General features: G+C 39.7%; 2 protein-coding genes across 5 annotated transcripts in view; one reads left to right on the forward strand and one right to left on the reverse strand.

Moving 5' to 3' along the window:
* HNRNPDL (heterogeneous nuclear ribonucleoprotein D like) lies at nt 1-6,227 on the reverse strand. Of its 3 annotated transcripts, XR_005083261.2 has the most exons (9): nt 5,791-6,227; nt 4,882-5,050; nt 4,626-4,787; nt 4,044-4,175; nt 3,788-3,902; nt 3,155-3,325; nt 2,782-2,874; nt 2,305-2,409; nt 1-1,625 (listed from the first exon to the last, which is right to left on the reverse strand). XR_005083261.2 is itself a non-coding variant. In XM_037150718.2 (8 exons), the coding sequence occupies exons 1-7, from the start codon at nt 6,225-6,227 to the stop codon at nt 2,804-2,806; spliced, it is 1,257 nt and encodes a 418-aa protein (XP_037006613.1). In that variant the 3' UTR covers nt 1-1,625; nt 2,782-2,803. The 3 variants fall into 3 exon arrangements, 2 of the variants coding, with proteins under 2 accessions (XP_037006613.1, XP_037006616.1); XM_037150718.2 differs by lacking the exon at nt 2,305-2,409; XM_037150721.2 differs by lacking the exons at nt 2,305-2,409; nt 3,155-3,325.
* ENOPH1 (enolase-phosphatase 1) overlaps nt 6,156-26,405 on the forward strand; it is a 24,329-nt gene continuing 4,079 nt past the window's right edge. The window contains exons 1-5 of one of the 2 annotated variants that reach the window (XM_053668859.1): nt 6,156-6,239; nt 18,974-19,075; nt 20,328-20,530; nt 22,543-22,675; nt 24,838-24,961. In XM_053668859.1, coding sequence (XP_053524834.1) covers nt 6,201-6,239; nt 18,974-19,075; nt 20,328-20,530; nt 22,543-22,675; nt 24,838-24,961 — 601 coding nt within the window. In that variant the 5' untranslated portion in view covers nt 6,156-6,200. Of the gene's footprint in view, nt 6,240-7,067; nt 7,420-18,973; nt 19,076-20,327; nt 20,531-22,542; nt 22,676-24,837; nt 24,962-26,405 lie in introns of those variants that run through there. The other variant, XM_037150722.2, reaches the window with a different exon arrangement.

The following is a 26,405-nucleotide window of genomic DNA, read 5'->3' on the forward strand; positions in this document are numbered from 1 at the left end:
TTGTTTTAAAAAGCCTTTATTCATTTTTGATCAGGGAAAGGACAATCTCAGTGTCAACTTGTCACCTAATCATAAACTTGAACTTAAACAGGATTCACTGCCCTAAAGACAGTACACTTACTGACTTTGACAATGTAACTTAAAACAAAATATCCCTTTTGTTCTCTAGGGTTGTTATGTTTAAAGAATAAACAATCCCTTACAAAACAGCCAACACTGGTAACTTGGCCTAAATAGGAAAACAGGAACATAACAGGCCAACAGCATTGCAACTCAGTAGCGCAGCAAGTACAAACATCATTGGAACAAAGTTGCAGGTGCCAAATAAAAACGGGATAAAAAAGTTTACACTTTAAGGTGAGGTCAACATGTGAACACATATGCCAGTCCTAGTAGCTAACATGGAACCATAAAGACAAAACTTAGAAAACCTTAAATCCACTACATTTAATGTTAAACTCAAAGCTTGGATTTACCCAAGAAATCCTCCAAAATCTAGAGCAAAAACTGCCACTAATGCACCAGGAAGATCTGTATTTAATGACAAGGTCACAATTGCGATTTTCATTAACGTGACTAAAAGCATACTGTTTCCCACTATTTAGAAAACAAAATCTACTACCATGGCTTTTTCTAAGAGCTCACACCACACTAACAGTCAACACCCAATATAGCTTCTTAAGAATACTCTTATGGAGAACTGTTTAGTTTGGTGTTTGCTGACATAACAGAATACAACTAATTTACATAGCCACTACTTCAAATACCTTAATCTAACCTTTGCTCTAATTTTAATAACCTCAAAACTTATCTGCCAAAATCCTTGCACAATGTAACTGTCTTTGATAATGCTTAAACTGTAGCTCCTACCAGTATAACAGTGCTTTCCCCCTAGGTATATCTGGACTCTGATCAATTAGTTATGGTATTATGATTACTTAAAGGTGCTAACAAACCAATTGTTAAAATATTTAGCAAATCATAAAGAATAGCTTTTCCAGGGAGAGAAAGCCAAACCATTAGTATCCATGAAAGGAGCTATCAACATGCTCTGTGCCATTAAACGGTTTTTTTCAGAATATAATCTTTAGAAAACTCATGGTCTACGAGAAACCTTCCACTAATCACAACAGTGACTACGACACAGAAACATCCGTGACACCTTAGTTAACAAGGAAATGAACACTGGGAGAAGAGAATACATCTAACAAAGATGGGCAACAGGGTGACACTGTAGTTGGCTATTCATAAGGACCACAGTTCCTCCTCATGAACCAATACTCCTTACAAAATAAACCATGCCTTAATTATTGCTTACTTAAAATCACACTTTTACAGAGCTATTTAGTACCTGACACAGAAAAACAATCACATAAGGAAGCATTTATTTGAGGTTTAACATGAAATTATACAAATAAAATTTGTATAAACACAAATCCACATTGAATTATAACACATAGCAAAAGACAAAGTAAAAACAAAGAAAACTAATTGGCAGCTATATACAGTTGGATACAGTTGTGTCTTGTACACTAGAAAGTCTTTTACAAAATAATCATCTTAGAGCAACAGAAGACCAATCTTCATTGTTGTCCTGCAAGATGGATTACTTTAGCAATCTCCTCCTAAAAATAAAAACAAAATAGCAATTAGATTTGTGCAACACTGACAAGCTTTCAAAGGTCCACTTTCATGAATTGTTTTAAGTCCTCACTTTATTCTTTTCTTCAATAATTAAAGATCACATGCATATTCATTGGCAAAATGCTTTTTGGGTAAATAATAAATTTGCCCTGGAGTTCCCAAATAATACCAAAATTTAAGTCTATTTAGAAAAGAATCTGGGAATGCAACCTTCCCACATCCACAGGTTGAACTGTGTTAGATTAGTCTACTAGAAGCATCTCTAGTAAACCAAGTAAAATGGTATTACAAACACAAAATTTTAAGATGATTATATTTCAAGAAAAATTGCTGTGTGCATATGATCTTTAACTTATATCCCAGATTTTAAAGTTCTTGTTTTGGTTTGTAGATTTCACTATTAGCTATAAAAAGAAAAAGCAAGCATTAAATCTTAAAGAATGAACACTTAAAATGAGGCTCCACAATTGAAATACAACACTAAACAGAAGACCAAAATGATTAAGCTGTAAAAAGGCATTTATGTACTTTAACTCCTGTAAAAAACCATTTAAGTTAAGTTTAGACACTTAATCTCGAAAAAGATTAAAAAAGAAGCCAAAGTCTGAAGTTTTCCACTTTAATCTTTACGCTGGTACATGAAGTTGGAAGAGACCATACCACAGGACAGCGTTTTCTGGTGTATGCCTTGCGCTCTGCCCGCAACGTGCGACCCCCAGAGATAGACGTGGTCAGGGTGACACACGGCCTGCAATGAAGTTCCCGCTGGCGGGTACAAACAAGGTATAATGTCAGAGTTAGAAGACAACATTCGTGTTTTCCTTAAGTTGTACCCATTTCAGTACTTTACCTGTTAATAGTTCTAAAAAAGTTTAATTATTCCTCTAGACCACCTGGTACACAAAGCAAACAGAAAAACTTTAAAGTTTTTCTGACATACTAAAGAAAGTGAGGTAAAACTTTAAAGTTAAAGATCTATAGACACTTTAGGCAAAACAGGCTAATAAAGCAATTAAAAATTAATAACTTAGTAAAATCAGGCTACATAATATTGTGTTTTTACTCGTTTTTCATTTGTCTATTGATCTTTAAATTAAATCAGACACTTCCACTGGTGTCTTGTACTCTTATACACACCTGTTTTCTCCAATGCCCTCCTTTAGTATGGTTGATAATTGTTTTGGTGATTGCCACCCCCTCGAGATGCCTTGCCATAAGTGCTCTGTTGGCCTATTTTGACAAGAAATTATGTTAAGACAGTTTGAAATGAAATGGTTTCATTACATTATTTAAGAACTATTAAACATCTAAAACTATGCATGCCAATAATCAGATTTTAAAAGCAATTATAAACTAGCCATATACCTCATATTCTCCAACATTTATAACCAGTTTCTATATTGACTACCGTATGCCTTAAGAATATAACTCCAAATACTTCAAAATGGAAAACTGACAAATTTCAGAATGGGAATGTACTTTAACACTAAATTAAGTTAAATGTTCTTACCACTGTAGTCTGCATATCCCTGTCCATATCCATAGTTCCCATAGTTATACCCAGTATAATCATAGCCGCCATAGCCACTATAGCTTTGATCACCACCATAGGCACTATTGTAATTTCCATATCCTTGATCGTAATAGTTATTAAATCCTTGGTTCCAGTTTTGGCCCTGACCTGAAACAATGCACGAGATTGTTAGGAAACAAATTCTGACCCCCCCATTCTAACATCAAATGATGCAAATCTGAACTTTATTTCTGAGAGAAAATATTCTACTCGTTATTAAAAAAAAAGGGGGGGGGGGCCCAGAAACTCCAATTGTGCTAACATCAGGCTTCCTAAATGTAATGGAATACCAGAACAAATATAGGACTGCAAGAACTCCTGCTCAAAAATACCTATCACACCATTTACATTTAACGGCATTATTTTCACATCTGTGATGACACTGTCACAGCACCCATTCTTTGAAAAGGTGAAACCAGTAAACTCAATAAAACCAAAATCCCACCCACTCAACTATACAGTCTTCACGTTAAGACAATTTAAGGCTGGCTTTACTTTCCTATTGGCTTATTTATATTTTGCAGTTTACAGCTTAAACCATTAAGTCATTTCCCAAGAATTTATTCTCACCTCTGCCACGACCCCTAGCACCACCTCTTCCACCAGCTGCAGCACCTCTTCCTCCTTTCTGTTGTTGCTGTTGCTGCCTATATACCTCTTTGGGTTGGGCAACTTTGATTTCACACTACAGAAAAAATTTAAAAGGCAAACAACATTGTTACTGAAGTTCTAACGTTAAGCCATTGTAGTTTCAAAACAGATCGAGAAATTATTTTGCAAAGAAGAAATTCAAAATTCCCACTTAATACAATTACAATGGCTTTACCTTCCCAGAACCAATTTGATGATATCTGCTTTCTAACAATTTCTTTACAGGCTCCTCATCTGTGTATGTGATAAAACAAAAACCTCTTCTTTCATTTGTTTTTGTATCCATGGGAAGTTCAATATTTTCAATCTGAAATTAAAAAGCACTCTTAATCATCCAGCAGCAGTAAAAAGGTACCCCATGGGTTCTTTTACAAGCTTCAACACGTTATTCCAATCAGACAACTTCTGTCTAGAGACTAGTGCTACTTAGTATCAACATCAAAATAATGTTTCATCTGTTAAGCATTTAGAAGGGAGAACAAAACTTCCTCCCTTTAGTGTCATTTTAAACCCCACAAATACCACAAGTCCAAACACTGACCACACCAAATCATCCATGTTTTCGCCAAAATAAATTACAAACTGGTTTCTATACAGCACAGAAGGCAGTGATAAAGGTATGGTGACTGGAAGGAACTCAAGGTGTAGTTTAATCCCACCCTCAGCTGACACAAGTTTATTCTGTAAGAAGTGGGCCAGAAATGAATACTAATAAAACATTAAATATAAAACATACACATACAACCACACAGCGCACCTCACCAAAGGCTCCAAAATATTCTTTAATTTGTTCTTCCGAAGTATCTGGGCTCAATCCACCCACAAAAACCTTTTTGGGGGGTTCCTTCCCTTTTAAAGCTTTGGCTCTTTTAGGGTCTATCAATTTGCCATCCAGTTTGTGTTCCTTTAGTTCCAAAACCTAGAAAACATATTTAATTTGACACCAACATACAACCAACCCTCTCAAGCTGCAAAAAGCACACAAAACACATCCAGGCAAAACACATCCCTACCTTATCAACACTAGCAGCATCTTTGAAAAGCACAAAGCCAAATCCTCTTGATCTTCCGGTGACTGGATCTGTTTTAATTGTGCAGTCCACAACTTCTCCAAATCGAGACAAGTATTCAGTCAGATCTTTCTTACTTGTATCCCAGCTCAAGCCTCCAATAAACATTTTACTAGAAACAAAAGTTGTGGTTTTTTTTAAAAGATTAGCAGCAGCTCAAACGATTACTTCAATTATGGGATTATGTTTAACTAGAAAATAGGTAGAGAAGTTTAATTCCCACACGTAAATAATTTAATCCATGTTAGATACATATTATCACCGCCACAAAAATTTCAAAACCCGTCGAGACGACTTACTCTCCATACTGCATAACACAAAGTTTAAATGAGGCCAAGGCCAACAAAATGTTATAAACACGGCTGCAGTTTAGAAAATCCAACTACCTAAACTAATCCCTCACAAGTTAGGTCCAAGTACATCCTGAGGTGTCAAGCCAGTATTCCACTCAAGGAACTCATTATAAGGCATTTGGGGATGTGTACCACTGCACGCTGGTTCTCAAACTAAGAGTTCTCTAAACTCTTCCCAGGAAAAGTGCGCTGAGCCCCAACAGACACAATGAAGAGGCGGTGGCAGCTGCAGCACGTGGTGCAGCAAGGCGGCCCCTCCCCCTCCAGCCCCACGCGGCGCCTGCGCACTCGAGACACAGACGCCACCGCCCTTCCCCCACCTTCCGCGGGCCTCTCGAGTCATCCCCTCCGTCTCCTACTTTCCTCTTCCCTCCAAGCTAGTGGGGCCCAGCGGGCACGCGGGGAATCGACTCCGGGCAAGAATGTGGGTAGCGCGCGGATCTTGAGGGACGAAGGGCGCGTGCGACGCGCTGAGGGAGAGGGGAGCAGCGTGCGGTACCCGTCATCCTGCTGATTCTTGCTCGCGTTGATCTTGGATCCCTCTGCAAATTCCTCTGTGTTGCTGTACTCGTTCACGTCCTCCATGGTGGCAGAATTGTCGACCGGGAGGTGCTGGCGCGTGATTCGAGTCGCGGCGGCTGCGGAGCGTTGTATGGAGCTGGGTTTAAAATGGCGGCGGAAGAGATCTGGGCGCCGCCTGCGCCCTCCCTTTATAGCCTCCGCGCCCGCCAATCGGGAGGGCTGTTGGGCGGTGACGTGGCGCTGGGCTCGGCGCGCCCCCTGCCGGACGGAGTTGGAAGCGAGCGAAGGGAGTAGTGGGGCGAGCTGCCTTGGCACTCGAGGCCGCCAATGGGAGAGGCTGCGGGAGACTAAAGTAGCGGGAGCGGAGGGGAACAATGGCGGCGGAACATGGGAAAGCCGGGGCGGGACCTCCATCGCAGTCCTCCGGTGAGGGGCAAGTTCGCGGGTGAGGGGACGCGGGCTTGGGATGAGAGAAGCGTCTGAAGAGAAAAACGAAGGGGTGAAAAGTCCTGAGTTCAAAAATCCTGAGCAGCGCGGTCGCAGGCCCAAGTCCCTTCTTTAAGAGCCTTTGTCTCTGGCGTCAGGTCCAGCTCACTCGTAGCAACAGCTGAAAACCCCGCCTTCTTCCGCCCTCCGTCCCCCAGTGTGGAACTGCTACCGGTTAGCACCGTAGCCCGCCAGCTCCAGAAAAAGGGGGACTGCGCCGGCACCGACGGAAGACGCAGCGAGCGCGCCTGCCCATCCGCTGCGCGCAAGCGTATTTTGTCCTCCAGCTGGGTGGAACGAACCGAACGGGAAGCTGGTGTGCTGCAGATCCTAAGGGCAGTTGCGCCGGCGCCTTTTCCGCTACCGCTATAGGCGCGCGAGCCTAGAGGAGGCGGCGGGCCTCCCTAGCCGCTGGACCGGAACCGAGCGACTGCAGTAAGGCCAACCAGGACGCCGCACGGCCTCTTTTGCTGGCTGAGGACGGGAGGAGGGGCGCAAGCTCGGTCGGATACAGAAAATAGGCAAAAACTGAGTCAGTGGGCGGGGTAGGGGTTAGCTGCCGTACGTGGCAGGAGCACTCACATCCCCGTTGCGCCACTCGCGGGGCTCCCATCTGCACGTTCCCCAGTCCTCCCGCTTGCTCAACAAATCTGCGGAGAGCTCAAGCCCGCGCACTCGGCTCCTGAGTTTGCTTTGTTCCCGCCCACCCGAGGCCCATTTTGATGGATAGGCTCGAGACCAATCGGCGTCTACGCCTTTTCTCCTCTCCGCCTCCTCGGAACCCCGCCAGGCCCGCCCTTTTCCCTGCCAAGGTGGTCTGGGCCTCAAGCCCTGGGTACCTCCGGTGTTCCGGTCTTTTACGCTGTTTCCTTCTCCACTTTCTAGGGCCTCTTTTCCTTTTGCTTCAGGCGGGACGGGGTTGACTGCTCCGAAATTCTTGCCGAGTTGTCAGAAGCTCAGGACTGTGCTGGGGGTGCAGTCGGCGTCGCCATTCCTACCAGTAGGCCTATTTCTGTGGTAGCCATCTGGTAGGGAAATGGTCATGCTGTTTGTGCCCGCCGAAGTGTCTGTGATCCTGTTAGATATCGAAGGTACCGCAACCCCGATTGCTTTCGTGAAGGTGAGGGGGCGAAAGGGAACGGAGAGGTTACTTGTGCTTAAAAACAATTCAGAAAATTTTCAGTATTGCAGACCTAGTACACTAGAGACGCCAGAGGTAGGAGAGGCAGTGTGGCTTTGCGCCCGCTGCGGCGGGTTGCGGGGATTCCTTTTCTTACGACACTGTCTCACCCTTCCCCGCCCCTGTCCTCGGTAGATATAGTTAGGTAGGAAGGGATAGAGGTTGTGATGAAAAGGGGTGAAGGAAGGAATGGTCCGCCGTGGCAGGGTGAGACGAAGTGTGTGTCGCTCGCGGGGACAGGTCGAGTGCCCGCTTTCTGCTTGGTTGCATCTGGCGAGGTGGCGGCCTCAAGCTGGTAGTCTTTGAGGCTTTTAGTTCCGCAAAATAGAATGACTGAAGTGTTATCATGACGTCTCAGGTATCCCTGGTTTCTTGTGCCTTATCCTATAATCAATTGATTATTTTTACTAATATTAACTATTAATGTAATATAGTATTAATTTGTTATACATTAATTTATTAAAGTCTGTTTTTAAAAAAGTATCTTCATCTAAAAGTATTTTCAGAAGAACATTAGGTCTGTGCAGACGTATAAAGTAATCATGCGAGAGTGTTCCATTATTAAATGCACTTTTGGGAAATGTAAACTTTATTTAAAAACAATTGTAGAGCTTTGTTACACACACCTGCCCACACATACATGCTGTGTGAGTCTTGGAGAAAGTGTCATCTTGGCCATGGCTGGTGTAGCTCAGTGGATTAAGCACAGGTCTGCAAACCAGAGAATCGCAGTTCGATTCCCAGTCAGGGCACATGCCTGGGTTGCCTGCTGGTTCCCTGCAGGCCAGTTCCCAGTAGGGGATGCATGAAAGGCAACCATGCATTGATGTTTCTCTCCTTCTCATCTAAAGATAAATAAGTAAAATCTTTTTTTAAAAAAAGAAAGTATTGTTGTACAAATCTACTTGAACTAAAACCTTCGGCAAAGTAATTTTAGCTTCTGAACACCTTCTAAAGAGAGTGCTATGTTATATTCTTCTTGAACCTCTGAGCACAGAGCTGGGAATTGGGATTAATCGCATTAGGTGTGTGAATTTGAGGCACTATATCCTGTGGAATGATGAAAGGAAACAGTACTTATACATGCAGCTTGTATACTTGATTCATCCTTAAAAACTGAGGTGTCAGCAACTGTTTGCATTGTACTGATAGGAAACTAGGGCTCTGAAAAATTGAATAATAGCTAGGGGGTTGAACCTGTATTGTCTAGCTCAAAAACTCTTTTTCTGTTATTGCACTTGATCTCTGAAATGGAAACCACAGTTCTTATTTTGTTTTTGCTTGGCTGCTGTGTTTGTTAAATGACACAGTTGATATGAGAGAACTTTAAACAATATAAAGTAGCATAAAAGCATATTGTAGGAAATTTCAGTTTACACTTGGTGATAAACGTTTAGGAGTGAACCGTTGAACCAGAAAAACTATAATGATTCTTACATTATTTGGGCATTTGGTTTGAAAATTGAGTAATTGTTAAAAATTGTCCTTGTACCCTTCAGAAGTCACTTCTTTTTGGAGGCTGATTTCCGTCTTTCGGTAAGTCATAGGCAGTCATTTTTCCTTTAGTGTGGAAACAATCCCTGCTTCCCTTGAGCTCCAGAGAAAGTAATTGGTTTATGGTTAGATGATATAAATAAAAAAATACATTGTGTCAAACATTAGCCTCACACTGTAAGAGAGACTGGGGAACAGAATACCCTCATTTAGTGGAATGGCAGACAAATTGTCAGCACTTGTTATGGTTATTTTTCCCTTTCTTTCCTTTCTTTTCCCCTTTTTGCTGAGCCCTTACAGTTGATGAGCTTAAGTATGCAAAATAGCACTGATAGTCTAGGATCCCTCATTGGATTCTGTAAAATCCCCCCAGCCTAGGAAGAGGTGTTGTGTGGATAGCCTGTTGCTCTATCTGATCGTGCCTCCAGGCAACAGGGGTTTTACACCAGCCATTATATCTTTTTCTCTGAGTCAGAGTTGTCAATTTTCTATAGCAGGACGGGCTCCTAGCTCAGATTGTTTGGTGAGTTTTGCAACCAGCTAATTAATTTCTTCCATGAGTCAATTGGTACCTATAGGAACATCCTGTGTGGGGATCATCACAGCTTGGGGGCAGAGCAGCAATAGAACCCATATTTCCTTAGATGTTCCCACTGCATCTGAGTCCTCAAAGCAACCAGCCCTGAACCTCACTGCAGGACATGTTCCCCTGGAGTTTGTTTTCAGATACTGACTCTGATCCTCTACAGTGGTGATATCCCAACGTTTTTTGGTCTTGTACATCATCAGCAGAATTGGAGCAAGCACTACAAATAGAATTTATAAGTTGTGTACAAATATTGTATTATCATTAAGTTGTGAAATAAATTGGAACTTAAAGATTAAATTATAAATATAGGTAAATGTTATATTCCCTTCTTTTACCCCACTGATTCATCTGCATGCCTCTGGAGTATATGCACCCCATAGTGTCTCTTCTTTCTTGCTCTTTGAACATGGCAAGATGTAATGTTTGTTTTCTGAAATTGTGTATTGCATTATTCTAATGTTATTTTTTTTTAGTTTTATTGATTTTAGAGATAGAGGATGGGAGAGAAATGTGATTTGTTGTTCCACTTATTTATGTGTTCATTGGATGCTTCTTGTATGTGCTTTGACCAGGGATCAAACCTGCAGCCTTGGTGTATCAGGACAATGCTCAAACTGAGCTACCTGATCAGGGCATCATTATTCTAATGTTTTTAGTCTTTATGCCATGAAATAACACCATCATCAGCCCCTGTAGTTATCCTGTCAGGAACCGTTAACTACTGTTTGAGTTTGGGAAAAATGATCTCTTGTTCCTGAAAATGCTCTGTGATTTGGTGGCTTTCCTGTTGGTATATGTTGAGTTGGTACATGTAAAAACAGTTGCATGCTATACTGTAAAGTTACTGAGAACAACATATTAGCAAATACTGAATTATTGCCTCTAGAGCAGGGGTATCAAACTCATTTTCACCCAGAGGGCCACATCAGACTTGTGGTTGCCTTCAAAGGGCCGAATATAATTAGGACTGTGTAAATGTAACGACTCCTTAACTGCTAAGCAAGACCTCAGTGCTGCCATGGTAAAACAAGGTAGAGGGCCCAATTTGGCCTTGTATTTGCCGCCTGTGCTCTAGAGAAAATACAGGGTTAGGTTCCTGTGAGCCTCGGGACACAACATTTTAATCAGCTGGTTATTATATAACGTTTTATGTGTTTCTGTTTACCTTATTTAATATATACTCTTTTTAAAAAGTGATTTAATTAATTTTTTTAGAGAGAGGGGCAGGGAGGGAGAAAGATAGAAAAAACATTAATGTGCAAGAAATACATTGATCAGCTGCCTCTTGCAGGCCCCCAACTGGGGACCTGGCCTGCAACCCAGGCATGTGCCCTAACTGGGAATTGAACCAGCAACATTTTGGTTTGCAGGCGGGCACTCAGTCCACTGAGCCACATCAGCCACGGCTAATATATATTCTTGATTCATTAACATTGAACTTGTGGACAGTGGCACTGTAACTTGTGATTTAACAAAGCTTATCTTGTTTTCTACACAAGGCACATCAAAGCTTTCTTGCACTTAGGAATACTAGACAGTGATTGGCCATTTTTAAACTGCAAAATCACCAATAAAAAGTACAAAATGTGAAAAATATGCCACTAATTAGACTCTGAAAAGAGTTTAAAACATGAGCAGTGAAATAAGGTAAGGCATCACCATGTGCTGGGAATGTTTACATCTGGTGCTTCGGGGTTTTCTTTTTTCTTTCTTAATGTTTATTACTTATTTTTTAAATTGGATTTATTAGGATGACATTGGTTAATAAAATTATATAGGTGTTAGGGGTACAGTTCTATAATGCATCATCTATATATTTACTGTGTTCACCATCCCAAGTCAGATCTCCTTCCATCACCATTTATCTCCTCTTTACCCTCTTCTACCTCCCCTTACCTCTTTCCTTCTGGTAATCACTAGACTGTTGTCTGTGTCTATTTTGTTTGTTTATTCTGTTCGTTAGATTCCATATATGAGTGAAATTATATAGTACTTATTTTTCTTTAACTGGCTTATTTTACTTAGCATAACACTCTCCATCTACGCTGTTGCAAAAGGTAAGATTTCTTTGTCTTTTACGGCCAAGTAGTATTCCATTGTATAAGTGTGCCACAGCTTTTTTATCAACTCATCCACTCATGCGCACTTGAGCTGCTTCCAAAACTTGGCTGTTGTGAGTAATGCTGCAATGAACACAGGGCTCTATTCCCTTTTTATATACACATTGCTTTCATAGGAGACTTAAGTAAGTATTATAACACAATTTTATTTTGATTGATTCTATGACTTTTCTACTAAAACAACTGCTTAACCATAAAGTAGGTCCATATTTGGACTTCTAAGCAGTTATTAGGCAATTTATTTAGTTAGAGCTTCAGAAATTTTGTGGCGCTTAATGGAGCTCTTTCCTAAAACTGCCATAGTGCTATATAGAGTAGAATAAATTCCTGCTTGCATAGTATTTTTTCAAGCATTTAGCAGAATTTAATCGTAGCCCCCTGGAAGACAGCTACTCTCATTTATTTTTATTTGCTCTATGTACTGCTAAAACTGTAACAACTCCTTAAGTACCTGATAGACTAAAAATAGTCACACATTAGTAGAATCCTGGGTTTATTGCTGTACTTTTTTATATTATAGTATTCTGAAATTATCTATAAATGGATCGTAACTGAAGTTAAAACATTATCATCACAGTTATTTGTGGAATTATTTTTAAAGTCTGAATATTTTCAGTGGGCAGGATTGGGCAATAAGCACTAGCTTTAAAAAGTCTATTTTGAGAGCATTTTTTAAAAAGATTTCACTTATTTATTTTTAGAAAGATGGGAAGGGAAGGAGAAAGAAGGAAAGAAACAACAGCATGTGATTGCCTTTTGTGGGCCCCCGACTAGGGACCTGGCCTACAACCCAGGCATGTGCCCTGACTGGGAATCAAACCGGCAACTCTCTGGGTTTCAGGCTCATGCTTGACCCACTAAACTATACCAGCCAGGGCTGTTTTTAGAGCTTTTTTAATGTGATATTATAGCTCATGTCAGACTATGATACAATTAATGGCTTTTTAAAATAAGCAACTTGAAGGGATTTTATTTATTTTACATAATAGATGGTCAGTAAGTGTGTTGAGAGGATGGATAAGATCTTTACAATTTAGTTACTGTACTTTTATGTTATGCAATAATACTTCTACACTAAAGTAGAACTGTCTAACATGCCACCCCTAAGGTAATATTGATATTCCAGATGTTATACTAAATTCTAGCTTCATTGCCTAGTTTGGTGTTTACTCAGGGTAGAGGAGAATTTTATGTGTAAAGGAAAGGGGCAAATTGGATGATCAGGAATTTCAAAGCAATCTCTAACTTCTAAAGCTTTTCCTAAAAGTTTAGAATTGTTAGGAACCTTGCCTCTTTTATTTCTGCGAGTTCTCTGAGGAGAGGGGCAGTGATTTATAATTCTGTTATCACAAGTACCTGACATTCAGGAGATCCTCAGTAAATATTGAATAAATGAGTTGGTTGTGCTTATGATTTATCCTCTGGGAACTTTTCTGCTATAATTTATTACTAAAATTGGGTCAGAGGTGATCCTTGCCCAGTTTAAATATTTGTCTGTGTTTAAATATTTGTCTAATATTTATCTCTAATTATTCCTTTGTAGCAGATGAGACAATAGGCTCAGAGAGGATAAGTTACTTGAACACAGCTAGTAAAAGGCAGAGGAAGGACCTGGCCTGGCTTGCCACGTGGAGTCTGTATTTATATCCTCTCCCACAGAGGTCAAGGAATTGGGCTCTCAACATTTACAGTTCATTTTGTGAATTATTCTTGGTACCAGTAAAGTTGGGTATAGGAGCCCTGTCTAGTGTGGCTCAGTGGATTGAGTGCTGGCCTGTGAACCAAAGGATCACTGGTTCCATTCCCAGTCAGGGCACATGCCTGGGTTGTGGGCCTGGTCCCCACTTTGGGGGGTGTACAAGAGGCAACCACACATTGATGTTTCTCTCCCTCTCTTCCCCTTTCTCTAAAAATAAATAAAATCTTTAAAAAAACTGGATATAGGAAATTGGACTTTATGAAGCACAAAGTAGTAAAAAAACTGCATGTATTTTATCACTTTGGTACTTCAAAGTTACTAGGAGGTCCTGAGTCTAACCAACAATTTCCCCCTAGGAATATTTCTGCCTACTTGGAAGTTGGGGGATAATGGAGGCAGGATACCGGAGGAGGATGAACAAGTGAGAAAGAAGCAGGTGTAGGTAGGATAAAGGATCAAAGTTGCCTTACTTGTTTTTTCATTGTGAAACAATTAAAATAATCAGGAAGAAATATGAATGTAATGACTATGCACCTACCACTAAGCAAATTTTTAATATTATGTTTGTTTCAGATCTTAAAGAAATAAAACATTACAGATATAACTGAGGCCCTGAATACATCCTGTTTTGTATAACTTTTTTTAAAATATATTTTATTGATTATGCCATTACAGTTGTTCTATTCCCCCCTTCATTCCCCTTCACCCTGCACACCCCCTCCCCCACCGTTCCCCCCTTTAGTTCATGACCACGTGTCTCAAGTTCTTTAGATTCTGTATTTCCCCTACTATTCTTGCCCTCCCCCTATCTACTTTCTATCTACAGTCTATGCTACTTATTTTCTATACCTTCTCCCCCCTTCTCCTTCTCCCACTCCCCTGTTGCTAACCCTCCATGTGATCTTCATTTCTATGGTTCTGCTCCTGATCTAGCTGTCCCCTTAGTTTGCTTTTACTTTAGGTGTGATTCTTAATATCTGTGAGTTTGCTGTCCTTTCACTGTTCATCTTTTTTATCTTCTTTTTCTTAGATAAGTCCCTTTAACATTTCATATAATAAGGGCTTGGTGATGATGAACTCCTTGAATTTGATCTTATCTGAGAAGCACTTTATCTGTCCTTCCATTCTAAATGAAAGTTTTGCAGGATAGAGCAATCTTGGTTGTAGGTCTTTGGATTTCATGACTTGGAATACTTCTTTGCAGCCCCTTCTTGCCTGTAAGGTCTCTTTTGAGAAATCCTCTGACAGTCTGATGGGAACTCCTTTGTAGGTGACTGTCTCTTTGTCTCTTGATGCTTCTAGGATTTTCTCCTTCATTTTAATCTTGGCTAATGTAATGATGATGTGCCTTGGTGTGTTTCTTCTTGGGTCCACCTTCTTTGGGACTCTCTGAGCTTCCTGGATTTCCTGGAAGTCTATTTCCTTTGCCAGACCGGGGCAGTTCTTTATTATTTGTTCAAAAAAGTATTCCATTGGTTGCTTTTCCTCTTCCCCTTCTGGTACCCCTATAATTTGGATGTTGGACCATTTAAAGATGTCCTGGAGGTTCCTAAGTCTCTCCTCATTTTTTTGAATTCTTGTTTCTTCATCCTTTTCTGTTTGGTCACTTTTTTCCTCCTTCTGGTCCACTCCCTTGATTTGAGTCCCAGTTTCCTTCCCATCACTATTGGTTTCCTGTGCATTTTGCTTCATTTCAATTAGTTTAGCCTTCATTTGTTTCTCTAATTTGTGACTAGAATCAACCAGTTCTGTGAGCATCCTGATGACCAGTGTTTTGAACTGTGCATCTGAAAGTTTGGCTATTTCTTCATCGCTTAGATTTATGGGCTCTGGGGCTCTGAGTTGTTCTTGAGCCATGTTTTGATCTGTTCATGCCTGTTAGGTATGAGGAGTGGAGCTTTAGGTGTTCATCAGGGTGGGGCCACCCAGGTGGCTGGTTTTTGACGCTATATGTGGGGGCGGGGTCAGAAAGGACAATGGCGGTCCCCTCTGCTGCTTCCCGCCACTGGAGTCTGCAGGGTCTGTCTCACCGCTCGCTCCTTCACTGGTTTATCTGCGCTCGAATGTGTGACCGTGGTCAGCCCTCAGTGAGTCCACTGCGTTGCACCATCAGTGGGTCCGCTGCCTTGCACCCTCAGTGGGTCTACCCACTGCTACTCCATACCTAGGATCCACCCACGGCTCCTGTGTGCCTGGATTGCGCGCCCCAGGTCGGTCCGGTGGATCTTTTCTGCCCAACCCCGCTCTGCTGCTGGCTCTGCCCCTCTTACTGGTTTGGCTGAATGGTTCCTTGTTGTCAGACTTCCGTATAGTTCAATTTTCTGTGATTTTGGCTGCATTTTTGTTGCTAAAACTTTGTTGTTTTTAAACTTGGTTGTATGAGGAGGCACAGTGCTTCCACTTATGCCTCCATCTTGGCAGAAGTCTTGTATCACATTTTTATTCATACATTAGAGTTTATGTTTATATTAGTAAAATACAATTTGAGTGCATTCAAGTTCAACTGCTTTATAATGTTTTAGATATGAGTATACTCCAGTTTACCCATTCTTAGCTGATAAACAGAGGGTGTTTCTCATTGTTTTGCTATTGTCCTCAATGTTTTGCTATTGTCCTCATGTTTATAAAATAAACATTTATTTACTTTCTCCTTTGTGCACATGTATTAGTTTCTCTATGGTATACACCTAGGAAAGGAATGGCTGGTGTACCTTTAGTTCACTACATCTTCTTAGCGTTCTCAAGTGCTCAGCATTCTCAAGTGGGGGCCAGTTTGCAGCCCAACTACAGTTCATAAGTAAGGGAGATATGTTAAGTAGGAAAAGAAAAGAATAAGGAGGGGTACAATGTAGGGCATAATGGGAAAACTAAGTAATTTAAAAAAGTATAGCAGCAGGGTAAAAGGAATCTCTTGCAGAAAAAGAAGGCTGTCAATCTTAGCTCTTTATTTTTTTTCTTTTAGATCAAAAATGCATTTTTACTGAGCTTAAACAAGGCTTCTCTGTCAAGTATTCTGAAAAATTTGCCTGATCACATTGTTTGTATGATTTGAAATCTGCTAAATGATCCATTACTTACTGAAATGCCACATGAGAACAAGCAAAATTGAATGAGTTCTTTATTTTTTCTAGGGCAGGTGAAATTTGAATAACATTATGACTAGATAAAAATTTCAGTCCTACAATTTTAAAAAAGCTATAATAACTTCATTGTGTTGTATTTTCATTTGGGAGTGCAGTTTAAGTTGAACTTAGACTTAGGTCTTCTGAAATTAAAAAATTCTAATCATGTAGCCAAACCTTTGTTTGTACCAGTCAGGGAAACACTGTGCACACTAAAAAAATACATAGTTTTGCTCATATGAATCTATTAACTCTGTCCTCTAACCATATCATCCCTCAATTTTCTGCCACCTTCTTTCACCTTTTTGCCCTTGTTCAATCTCTTGTCATAGTATTTAGAAAAATATAATGGTCCAGAAGCTTGTAACAAGGAGGAGGTCAAAAGGAAAGAGAGGGAGAAAGCACAGATCACTGGTTTTAAGATGTTCCCTATACCCCACAAAGCGGGGCTGAGGGCCAGTTCTGGTTATACTGATCAGAAGAGATGGGTGCTGTTTGGCACAGATGACTCTGTGATAGCACGTGCTGGAATTTCATGAATTGAAGACCATTATTATTACATTTAGTGAGCCCTCTTTTCAGGGTATAGGAATGTTTATCTTCAGGGCCTTTTGCACACCTCCAAGTGGAGTGGAAATGTTTGAACACCTGTGTCTTATATCTGATTTATATGCTCCATAGATCAGGTGACTACTGAGAACCTTTCTTTCCCTATACCGTTCATTCTCTGTGCAACATTCTTTCCTCTGGTCTTCTCTGGGTTACTCCTATTCACCTTTTGGTTCTCAGACTTTTTGTTTTCAGGATTCCTTTCAACTTCTAAAAATTCCTGAGGAACCAAAGAACTTTTATTTCTGTGGATGATATTGACCAGTATTTACCATATTAGAAATTAAAACTGTATAATTTTAAAATATTTATTCATTTAAAACAATAAATCCTATTACTTTGTAAATATAAATAATATATTATACAAAAAATTTTTTAGTTTTGGAAAATATGGTTGGAAGAGTGGCATTGTTTCACATTTTTTTCATGCCTCCTCAATGTCTAGTTATTGAAGACAGCTAGATTCCCTTATCTGCATTGGATCTATTGTGACATCACATGTTGTGTCGCCTCTGGGAAACGATTGTACACTTCTGAATAGATGAAACTGAAAAAGGCAAATAACAACTTAATATTATGAGAATAGTTTGACTTTAATGGGACCTCTGAAAGTTCTGTTTCTACTTGAAATTGGGGATCATGTGTGGTTTTTGTATAATTGGGACCCCAGTTATGTTTCCAGTACAGGGCCTGCCATGTGTTGGACATTCAGTAAATACTTGAATAAATAAATGTGTGAATGAACTTGAATAAACATATTTCGTAAATTCAACTCGATTATGGAGTTTCTTTTAAGATGCAATGCCTTCTCTGAATTGTGTACTTAGGGTCTACACTCATAGCATGTTTTCAAGACTGGTTGGTTATTCCTAAGACTGTTGAATGATGCCCTGGAATTACGCAGTGTTCTACTCATATTCTGTTTATCTTATCCATTGTACCCCATTATAATTCTTTGTTTATCTGCCACCCTACCCCCAGATTCTTAAACTTATTGAGAATAGGGACTGTGACTTATTTATGTTTTCAGTCCTTTTATCCATGCCTCACTCAGGGACTAGCATATTTTGGCATATAGTAGACACAAAACAGTTGTTGGAAGTGCCATATTTTTTTGAAAAGGTATATATGTTACAATTGCAAGTAAATGTAAAGATTTTGACCTAAGAGAAATCATAATGCCATTGCATGGATTACTAATAGGTTATTTCTGAATTGTTTTGCACATCACTTTTTTATAGGGTGGTCTAGTAAGTAGTCTGATTACTAAGAATCATAGTGATCAGGTTTGGTTTTAAAAACATTTGTCATGCATGGACACTATTCTTTCAGCAGACATTTGAGTTATGTACATGTGCTGAGTACTGTGGTGTGCCTTGGAGTTATAACTGTGAGCAATATATACTTGATCCCTCCTTTAAGGACCTATGGTCTAGCAATCTAGTTCCAGAGTCAGCAGACTTTTTCTGTACAGGGATGAATAGTAAGTGTTCAGACTTTGCGGGCCATATGACCTTGGTTGTAAACACCCAACTCTGCCATTGTGGCCTCAAGGCAGTCATAGATGCTATGTAAACATTGTATCTGTGGCTTCCAATAAATTTATTGGCTGTGGCTTCCAATAAATTTCATTCACGAAAACAAGAGGTAGAACAGATTGGGTCCAGGGGCCATGGTTTACTGATTCTTGATCTAGTTCATTTATTTCTTGTTCTCTGTTTCACTCATATATCGACAGCTGCTATTTTCATATTTTCGGTGACTTATTTGCTACAATTAGCTAAGGTGAGATTGTTGAAGAGCTTGATCTCATGCAAATGAATAAAGTTGATTCTTGTTTCTTCTTTTGCTCTTTTACCAGGACATTTTATTTCCTTACATCAAAGAAAATGTTAAAGAGTATTTGCAGGCACATTGGGAAGAAGAGGAGTGTCAGCAGGATGTCAGTCTTTTGAGGAAACAGGTTGGGACATTTCTATTGCTTCCACATTCCCAAGTGTCTTAGAAATAGGATGCTTAGATACTTATGCTCAAACCCTTTCTGGGTGGAATGCAAAAGGTTTTGTGCTGTCTTTTCACATTTTTTCATTAATGTCTCAGAGCAACAACACCTTATCGCCTCATTCTCCACTCTTTTCTGGCTCCTGGCATGAGCCTCTGCTGAGCACTGCACAATGCTCCCGGACCCCCTCACATCTATACACCACCTCCAGACCCCAGCTCTTACCCCAGATCTTACCCCAGCTCACACTTGGCCCCACCATCAACTCCACCTGCATCTCACGTGCTTATTCTACCCAGTTTTCAGTCTCTTTTTTCCCTTCCACAGTGTGCTATGGATCTCCTGTTTTGTTGTTTTTCTTAATTAAAATTACTTCAGTGGCAAAGATCTTAATATGTTGTGCAGAGCTAACTCTCTGGTAGTTTTTTTCTAGTTAATTTTCTATTTGGACAATGTGAAACACTCTGAATTTTTTAACATTAAGAGTTAGGATTGGAAATATAGTCATATTCTTTGGGGCATTGGGGTATTTCTGTTTGTTGGATTTTCTAGATAATTCATGGTTAGTCTGAAACACTTCCCTCCTATGCCTTTTTTTGTTGTCTTAATTCTTGTTGAAACATGCATACTTATTCCCGCATTGTAGGATATGAATCATTGGGTCTTTAGATGTTAGACATAGGCGTTGTCACATTGTCGGTGTTCCAAGTAGCTGTTAGAGTTTTTGCAAGATGTGGATTCCAGGAAACTGTGAACCAACCTCAGACATTACTTCACTAGCTTCTTTTAATTGAACTCCAGGCATGAACTAACTTTAAAGGTTTTCCTTGTGTTTTTCCCTCAGTTACAGTACAGAGAAAATTATCAGATTTAATTGAGGTTATGGTTTGTTCATCATAATAAGTGAATCAATAATCTAGGTTTTATGGTGTCATTTTATCATGTGCTGCCTCTCTTCTCACATACATGCCTCTTGGTTTAAATTTCAGCTTTAGCAATATAGGAAAGGTAAATGTAAATTGTTAATTATAATCCAGTTTCTTTTAGGAACCATTCAGATCAGCCACAAAATGTAAAATATTTTTAATTTGTAATAGTGCTTGGTGCTAAAGATATTTAGAGAAAGTTGGTCAGTTTGGTTGTCAGGTATCATGTCAGGTGCTCTTTTTTCAAATAAGAAAGAAACAAACTTCATGTTGTTTATGACTTTAAGGCTGAAGAGGACTCCCACCTGGTTGGGGCTGTTCCGATCCCTGCTGCATCTGAGAATGGGGCAGATGACCTGCAACAGACGATCCAGGCTGTGGTAGATAATGTGTGCTGGCAGATGTCTCTGGACCGAAAGACCACGGCACTGAAACAGCTGCAGGGCCACATGTGGAGGGCAGCATTCACAGCGGGGCATATGAAAGCAGAGTATGTAGCTGCTCACATGAATCTGAACATTTCACCAGCCTCAAAATCAAATACATTTTCTACTGGTCCTCTTTCTCCAGTGTTCCTTGACTAGTAAAATAGATAAAATCAACATTCTTTTTATTCTAACAAATGAATGTTTTGTTTTCAAAGTTGGGATAAAGCATTTCGCCCAGCTAAATTTCCCAAACCTGATGTTTGTCTTTGTGAAATGGTTGAAGTCCTTTTAATACCAGTTCGAAAACAGCTTCCTAGGAAATGGTCACTTTTTAAATAAGTTATATTTGATCCTTTGCATAAGAGTAACAGCGCTGTTGGGCTGCTTCCCAGGACGATTAGACTACCTGTTTTCTGTTCTGTTAGAGAAGCAAGAATGATACTTCTGCACCCCGTCACTTTGGGGGTACTCAGAGTGTCAGCAGTGCCGCTCTGTTTTGTGCTCTTTTGAACACCTTCCAGAGACCTTTGGTCTTGGTCGTGGAGTTCCTGAGCACTCTTGCTGAAGGAGACTCAGGAGTCCTATGTTGCTAAGATATTCTTAATAAGGCACTGCCACTAAGGGGTTTAGACCATTGCCTGATGTAAATCCTAAGATCCAAGACTGTGTCTAGCTGCCTATGTTTCTTTTGTTTTTTGCAAATGAGATGCCATTTCTTTATATACTTTACAAGGGGCTTCCACCTTTAAAGGATGCATTGGAATGTCAGGATAGGCCAGTGATATGGAAATATCAGCTAGATTGCTTTGTAAAACATTCAGAAGAGTGGAGCCAGGAGACTATATTTGAATTACTTAGCCCTTCCTTCTCTTGGTCTTGGTTCCTCAATTATAAAACCAGGGACTTGAAATAAGTTATCTTAGACTTCTAAACCCTGCTTTGGAGCAATAACAATCTGTGTATTCAACATGGAAAAATTCTGTCTCTGTAAGTACAAAGTAACTCACAATTATGTGTGCTGGGTTTGAACTAATGAATCTCTTTTCTTCAATTAGTGCAACATATTAAACTGTTTTATACAGAAGATTTCTCTGATAGTTTTTACTCTTTTAAGGATGACTAGCTCCGCATCCCAATTTCCTTGTACTTCTCTTTTCATCCATTGTCTATATTTCCACTGAATAGAATAGATAAAATAGAATAGAATTGGTCAACAAGACAATGTCAGGAATTAGAAAAATAGACACTTTGCTGATTAGAGAATGTGAGATGGTACAAGTTGCTTATCTGATTTGATACATAATTTTTTTTCTGCATAGTAAAACTTGTTTTTCTTAGTTCTCAGGAAATAGTTCCATTTTATAGATAATTAAAAATTAATAGCTTTGAGCCCCCAAACATGTTTTCTTTTATTTGGGTACAGATCTTTCTAAAAGCATTCCCCATGCTTTCTTAAGGCACACTGGACATAATTTAACCTTCTCTTGTCATGTATTACAGCAAAGATTATGTAATAGTACAATATTATTGTTTGATTTTTTTTGAGTTCTTTGGGAATTTAAAAAGTCACTTTCTGCCCTGATCAGTGTGGCTCAGTTCATTGCAGTGTCATCATGTAAACCTAAAGGTCACAGGTCTGATTCCTGGTCGGGGCAAATGCCTAGGTTGCGGGTTTGGTCCCCAACTGGGACACAAGTGTGAGGCAACCAGCCATTGTTTCTCACATTGGTGTTTCTCTCCCTCTCTCCCTACCTTCCCCCCTCTAAAATCAGTAAGCGTGTCTTAGGGTGAGGATTAAAAAAATTACTTGTTTCATCCTGTTATCTGTAATAACTTTTGACTATCATTAGTGGGGCTGTCGAAACTATTCTTTCTAACTGAATTGTTGCTTCCGATCTGCTGTGATCCTAGAACTCCATTGACACTCTTATTAATTTGCAGATGAAGTCTTATGGATTTGCTTCTCATAGAAACCATTTGGGCACAGATAGAGAAACTTGTGACAACTATTTTGACTGTTTTTCTTCCGTCTAGATTACATGTTCCTGCATTTTAACTTTTTTTTTTTCTCCAGGTTCTTTGAAGATGTAGTTCCAGCAGTCAAGAAGTGGAGAGAGGCTGGAATGAAGGTGTATGTTTATTCTTCAGGGAGTATAGAAGCACAGAAACTATTATTTGGGTATTCTACAGAGGGGGATATTCTTGAGGTAGGTTACTTTATTCTTTGTTCTTTGACATGATCAAAGCACGAAATAATGAATGTTAAGGGAATATGCTACAGTTACAAGCTAAATTAGCATTCAGGTAAATTGCATTTATATATGCTAAGCTCTTTAGAGAAATGGAAAAACTAGGAAATACATTATAGGCAAGAGTGAAATGTTTTGCGTTACCAACCTTTGCATCAATGATTCATACACTTTGTCGTGCATAAGAATCACCTGGAGAGTTTGTTTAAAATGTAGATCTCTGGGCCCCGCTTCCCAGAATATCTGAATTGATAGGGCTGGGAGGGGGGTAGGGAGTCAGGAATCTGCATTTTAAAATATCCACTCAAAGTTATTTGATGATGGTAGTACTAGAACCATATAAAATACAGCTAATAAGACATGAGCTACCTTACAAATCATCTGTCTTGCCAATATTAGGAAACCGTCAGACCTAATGGCATGCTTTTCTTTTGGTTGTTTAAAGTAGCAGGTTAAGTGTAAAAGTGATACATGGTCACTATCCCCCAAAATACAACAGGAAACCCCCAGAGTTCTTGAATGCAGCAGAGTGAAGCTGCATTGATTGTTTCTGGTACTTTGGAGAGATAACAGATTTTATTTGAGCAGACCTAACATTCTCTTTTAAATTTAATATAATTTTATTTTTAATCCTCACCTGAGGATATGTTTATTGATTTTAGAGAGAGAAGGAGGGAGAGAAAGAGACAGAGACAGAGATGTGAAAAAGAAACATTGATTGGTTGCCTCCTGTACGCACCCCGACTGGGGATCAAACCTGTAGCCTAGGTATGACTGTATGTCCTAACTGGGGATGGAACCCGCAGCCTTTTGGTGTAAGGGATGACAGTCCAACCAACCGAACCACCTGACCAGGGAGAACCAGCATTCTTATGTAAGAGAACTGGGCACGATATTAAACAATGAAGGCCCCCTGTTACATTTCTTGTTCCTGAAAAAATTCTTGTTAGTCCTGTGTCCCACCATCCATCTCTACACCCCCTGAAGGACAGAGTGGTCATTGGAAGGAGGGAATTCCTTTAGGGACTCAAAAAGAAATACTGGATCAATGCACACTGAATTTAGTGATACACAGTAGGTCACTCAGACAGTTATTTTTTAAAATAAATATTTATTGAGCTTCTACTGTATACCGAGAACACTTTGGCATTGGGGATTATATTCTCATTTTAGTACTTTTTATATTCTAAATAAAAAATTCAATCAGTAAAAATAAATTATTGGTAACTAGTGTCCTCTGAATACAGATGTAATCCTTTTCTGCTCTCTCTGGTATGACAGACAATAAGGTGAAGACATGACATAATTATCAACTGACTTCAATAGTGAAAACTTGATTCTCTAGTTACTAAATGAGGCAGAACTTGAGAGAAAAAAATGTAAAACCAATTTTAACTTTTTATAAGTTAAAAAAAAACATAATATTACCTTAATTTGTCTTTGAGTGGTTGTTACGCTTGTTTTTTATTTTGTGAAAAGTTCTGAAAATATTGAAGAGATTACATTATAAAAGCTGATCCTTAATATGGACTTGTTTTAATTACAGTTGGTTAAATTAGCAGGTGACACATCTGGCCCCAATTATTTCTAAGATGGGAAGGGTATATACTGTCTCTTGGGTAGAATTTAAAAATGTTTTAATCAGAAAATGAAAGGTTGTTGAAAGTAAAGTAACAGCTTACTAATGAAGCAGGTTAGAGAAATGTGTTCATTCTGGTTTCAAAAGGACAATGTTCAGAATTTTTCTTCAGGAGTGAAACATCATAGTTTAGTAAGCAGTTTGAGTGCAAATAGTATTTTAAGGGTAGAAAGTAGGGCATGTGCATTTTTAAAGATTTTGGAAAAAAATTAATGCTAATGAAAGGAAAACAAATAGATTTTAAAATGACCTTATATGTGTTTAACTGGTAGTCTTCCTATTTCAAATGTATATTGCTATAAAAGCTTTGTATATACTTTTTGTAGCCCTCACAAAGTAATCTGTTAAGTAGTTTTCAGTTGTATACTGAGTGAGTGAAGTTACTCTGATTGTTATGTATTTCAGAGATAAGGGATGAGAAACAAAGGGTCCAGGTTACAAGTGTACTTATAGTGTCAGTCTTTCCCATTTCTGTATTCAGCTTATTGATGGTCACTTTGATACCAAGATTGGACACAAAGTGGAGAGTGAGAGTTATCGAAAGATTGCAGACAGCATTGGGTGCTCAACTAGCAACATCCTGTTTCTGACAGACATCACTCCAGGTGAGTAATCTGACTTCCTGCTCCAGGATGGGAACTGAGGCTGGCACTACAACCACATTGCCTCTTTAAAGAAAGTGTGTGTGTAGACCCTTGAAAAATGAAAATTTTATCAAGAGGCAGTGAATCGGCCAACTCACTCCTCTTTCCATTTACCAGTTCTTGGGGGTTGTGTGTGGGGAAGTGGCATTAGAAAGACTAATTCTTCTCATTTTCTCTTTATTCATGGCTCCCTACCCATCCCTCTGTTTATGCACGTGCGCGCGCGCACACACACACACACACACACACACACACAGATGAAATGAAAAAAATAAGAAAGGATGACTTAAGGGCTTCAGTGCGGAAGTGAGCATGCATACAAAAATATGATGGTAGGTGCATGGCTAGTTAAGGAGAATAAAGTCACGGTGGACCTATAGCAAATATATTTAACAGCAGTGAGATCACATATACACAGCCAAAAAAAGAGAAAGAGGACTCTAGTTTGAGTGATTTTGCCTCATTGTCTTTCCAATTGATGAACACTGACTGCCCTATGGTCACTAGGTGCCTCACCCCTGCCTTCCCTAGGACCATCTCAGGCCCCACTCATGATTCCCCTGTTTAAAGACAGCATTTTTTTACCCAGCATGGCCCTCTTTATTTTATATGGTACATTACCAGATGCACTAAACAATATATGCTATTTTTTCTTGGCAATTTAAGTGATTTCAAGAGTGGTTTAAAACATGTATTTAAGAGTCCTTCACAGAATTATAGAGGGAAATAGTAGTGAATAAAGAAACAGAACAGCAGGTTAAGAGGTGGAGGATGCTGGGAGCAGTAGTCTCTTCCATTCTTACCTGAAAGCCCTAGGTGGTAAGGCTTTCCTACACTTCCCCACCTGGCCCCTGCTTTTGATTTTATGCTCATTCTTAGAGTTGTGATTTCCTAAGGGGGCCTGCTCTTGGTGTGTTTACAATTGCACTTGTATTTGAGGGTAGTTTTGTATATTTACATTTCTTCCACTTGCTTGGATTGTAAGTTTCCCCTTCCTTTCACACCCAGAATAGGGCTTTGTGTATTGTGCAGCTGCTCTGACACTGTGCTGAAGGCTGGGGAAGAGTGTTGGGGAGAAAAGGCATAGGTCAGGGAGTGGTCGGCTCCACATGGTTCCTGGGCCCCTTGGAGGTAGCTTCAGCATTTATTGGCAGTATTCCTCCCTTCAGCTGTCTGTCTCTTGTCACAGAACTAAAGCCACCCTCATTCATTAGAACTTTCAAAGAGGGCCCAAAGGCAATCCAGGCTGCTGGCAACGGTGCTCACCTGTTACCACAGGTGTATGAATATATTTTTCTACTTCTGACCCTCGACCTTTTGGTTCGTTGTGTTAGGGAAGAGTTGTAGGTATATAATAAGCAAGTACTAATTTGCTAAGCAGTTTTGAAAAAAAATCTTAACCAGC

This window comes from Artibeus jamaicensis, unplaced genomic scaffold (genome assembly GCF_021234435.1).
Source record: "Artibeus jamaicensis isolate MK-2021 breed Jamaican fruit bat unplaced genomic scaffold, CSHL_Jam_final contig_515, whole genome shotgun sequence".
NCBI lineage: Eukaryota > Metazoa > Chordata > Mammalia > Chiroptera > Phyllostomidae > Artibeus > Artibeus jamaicensis.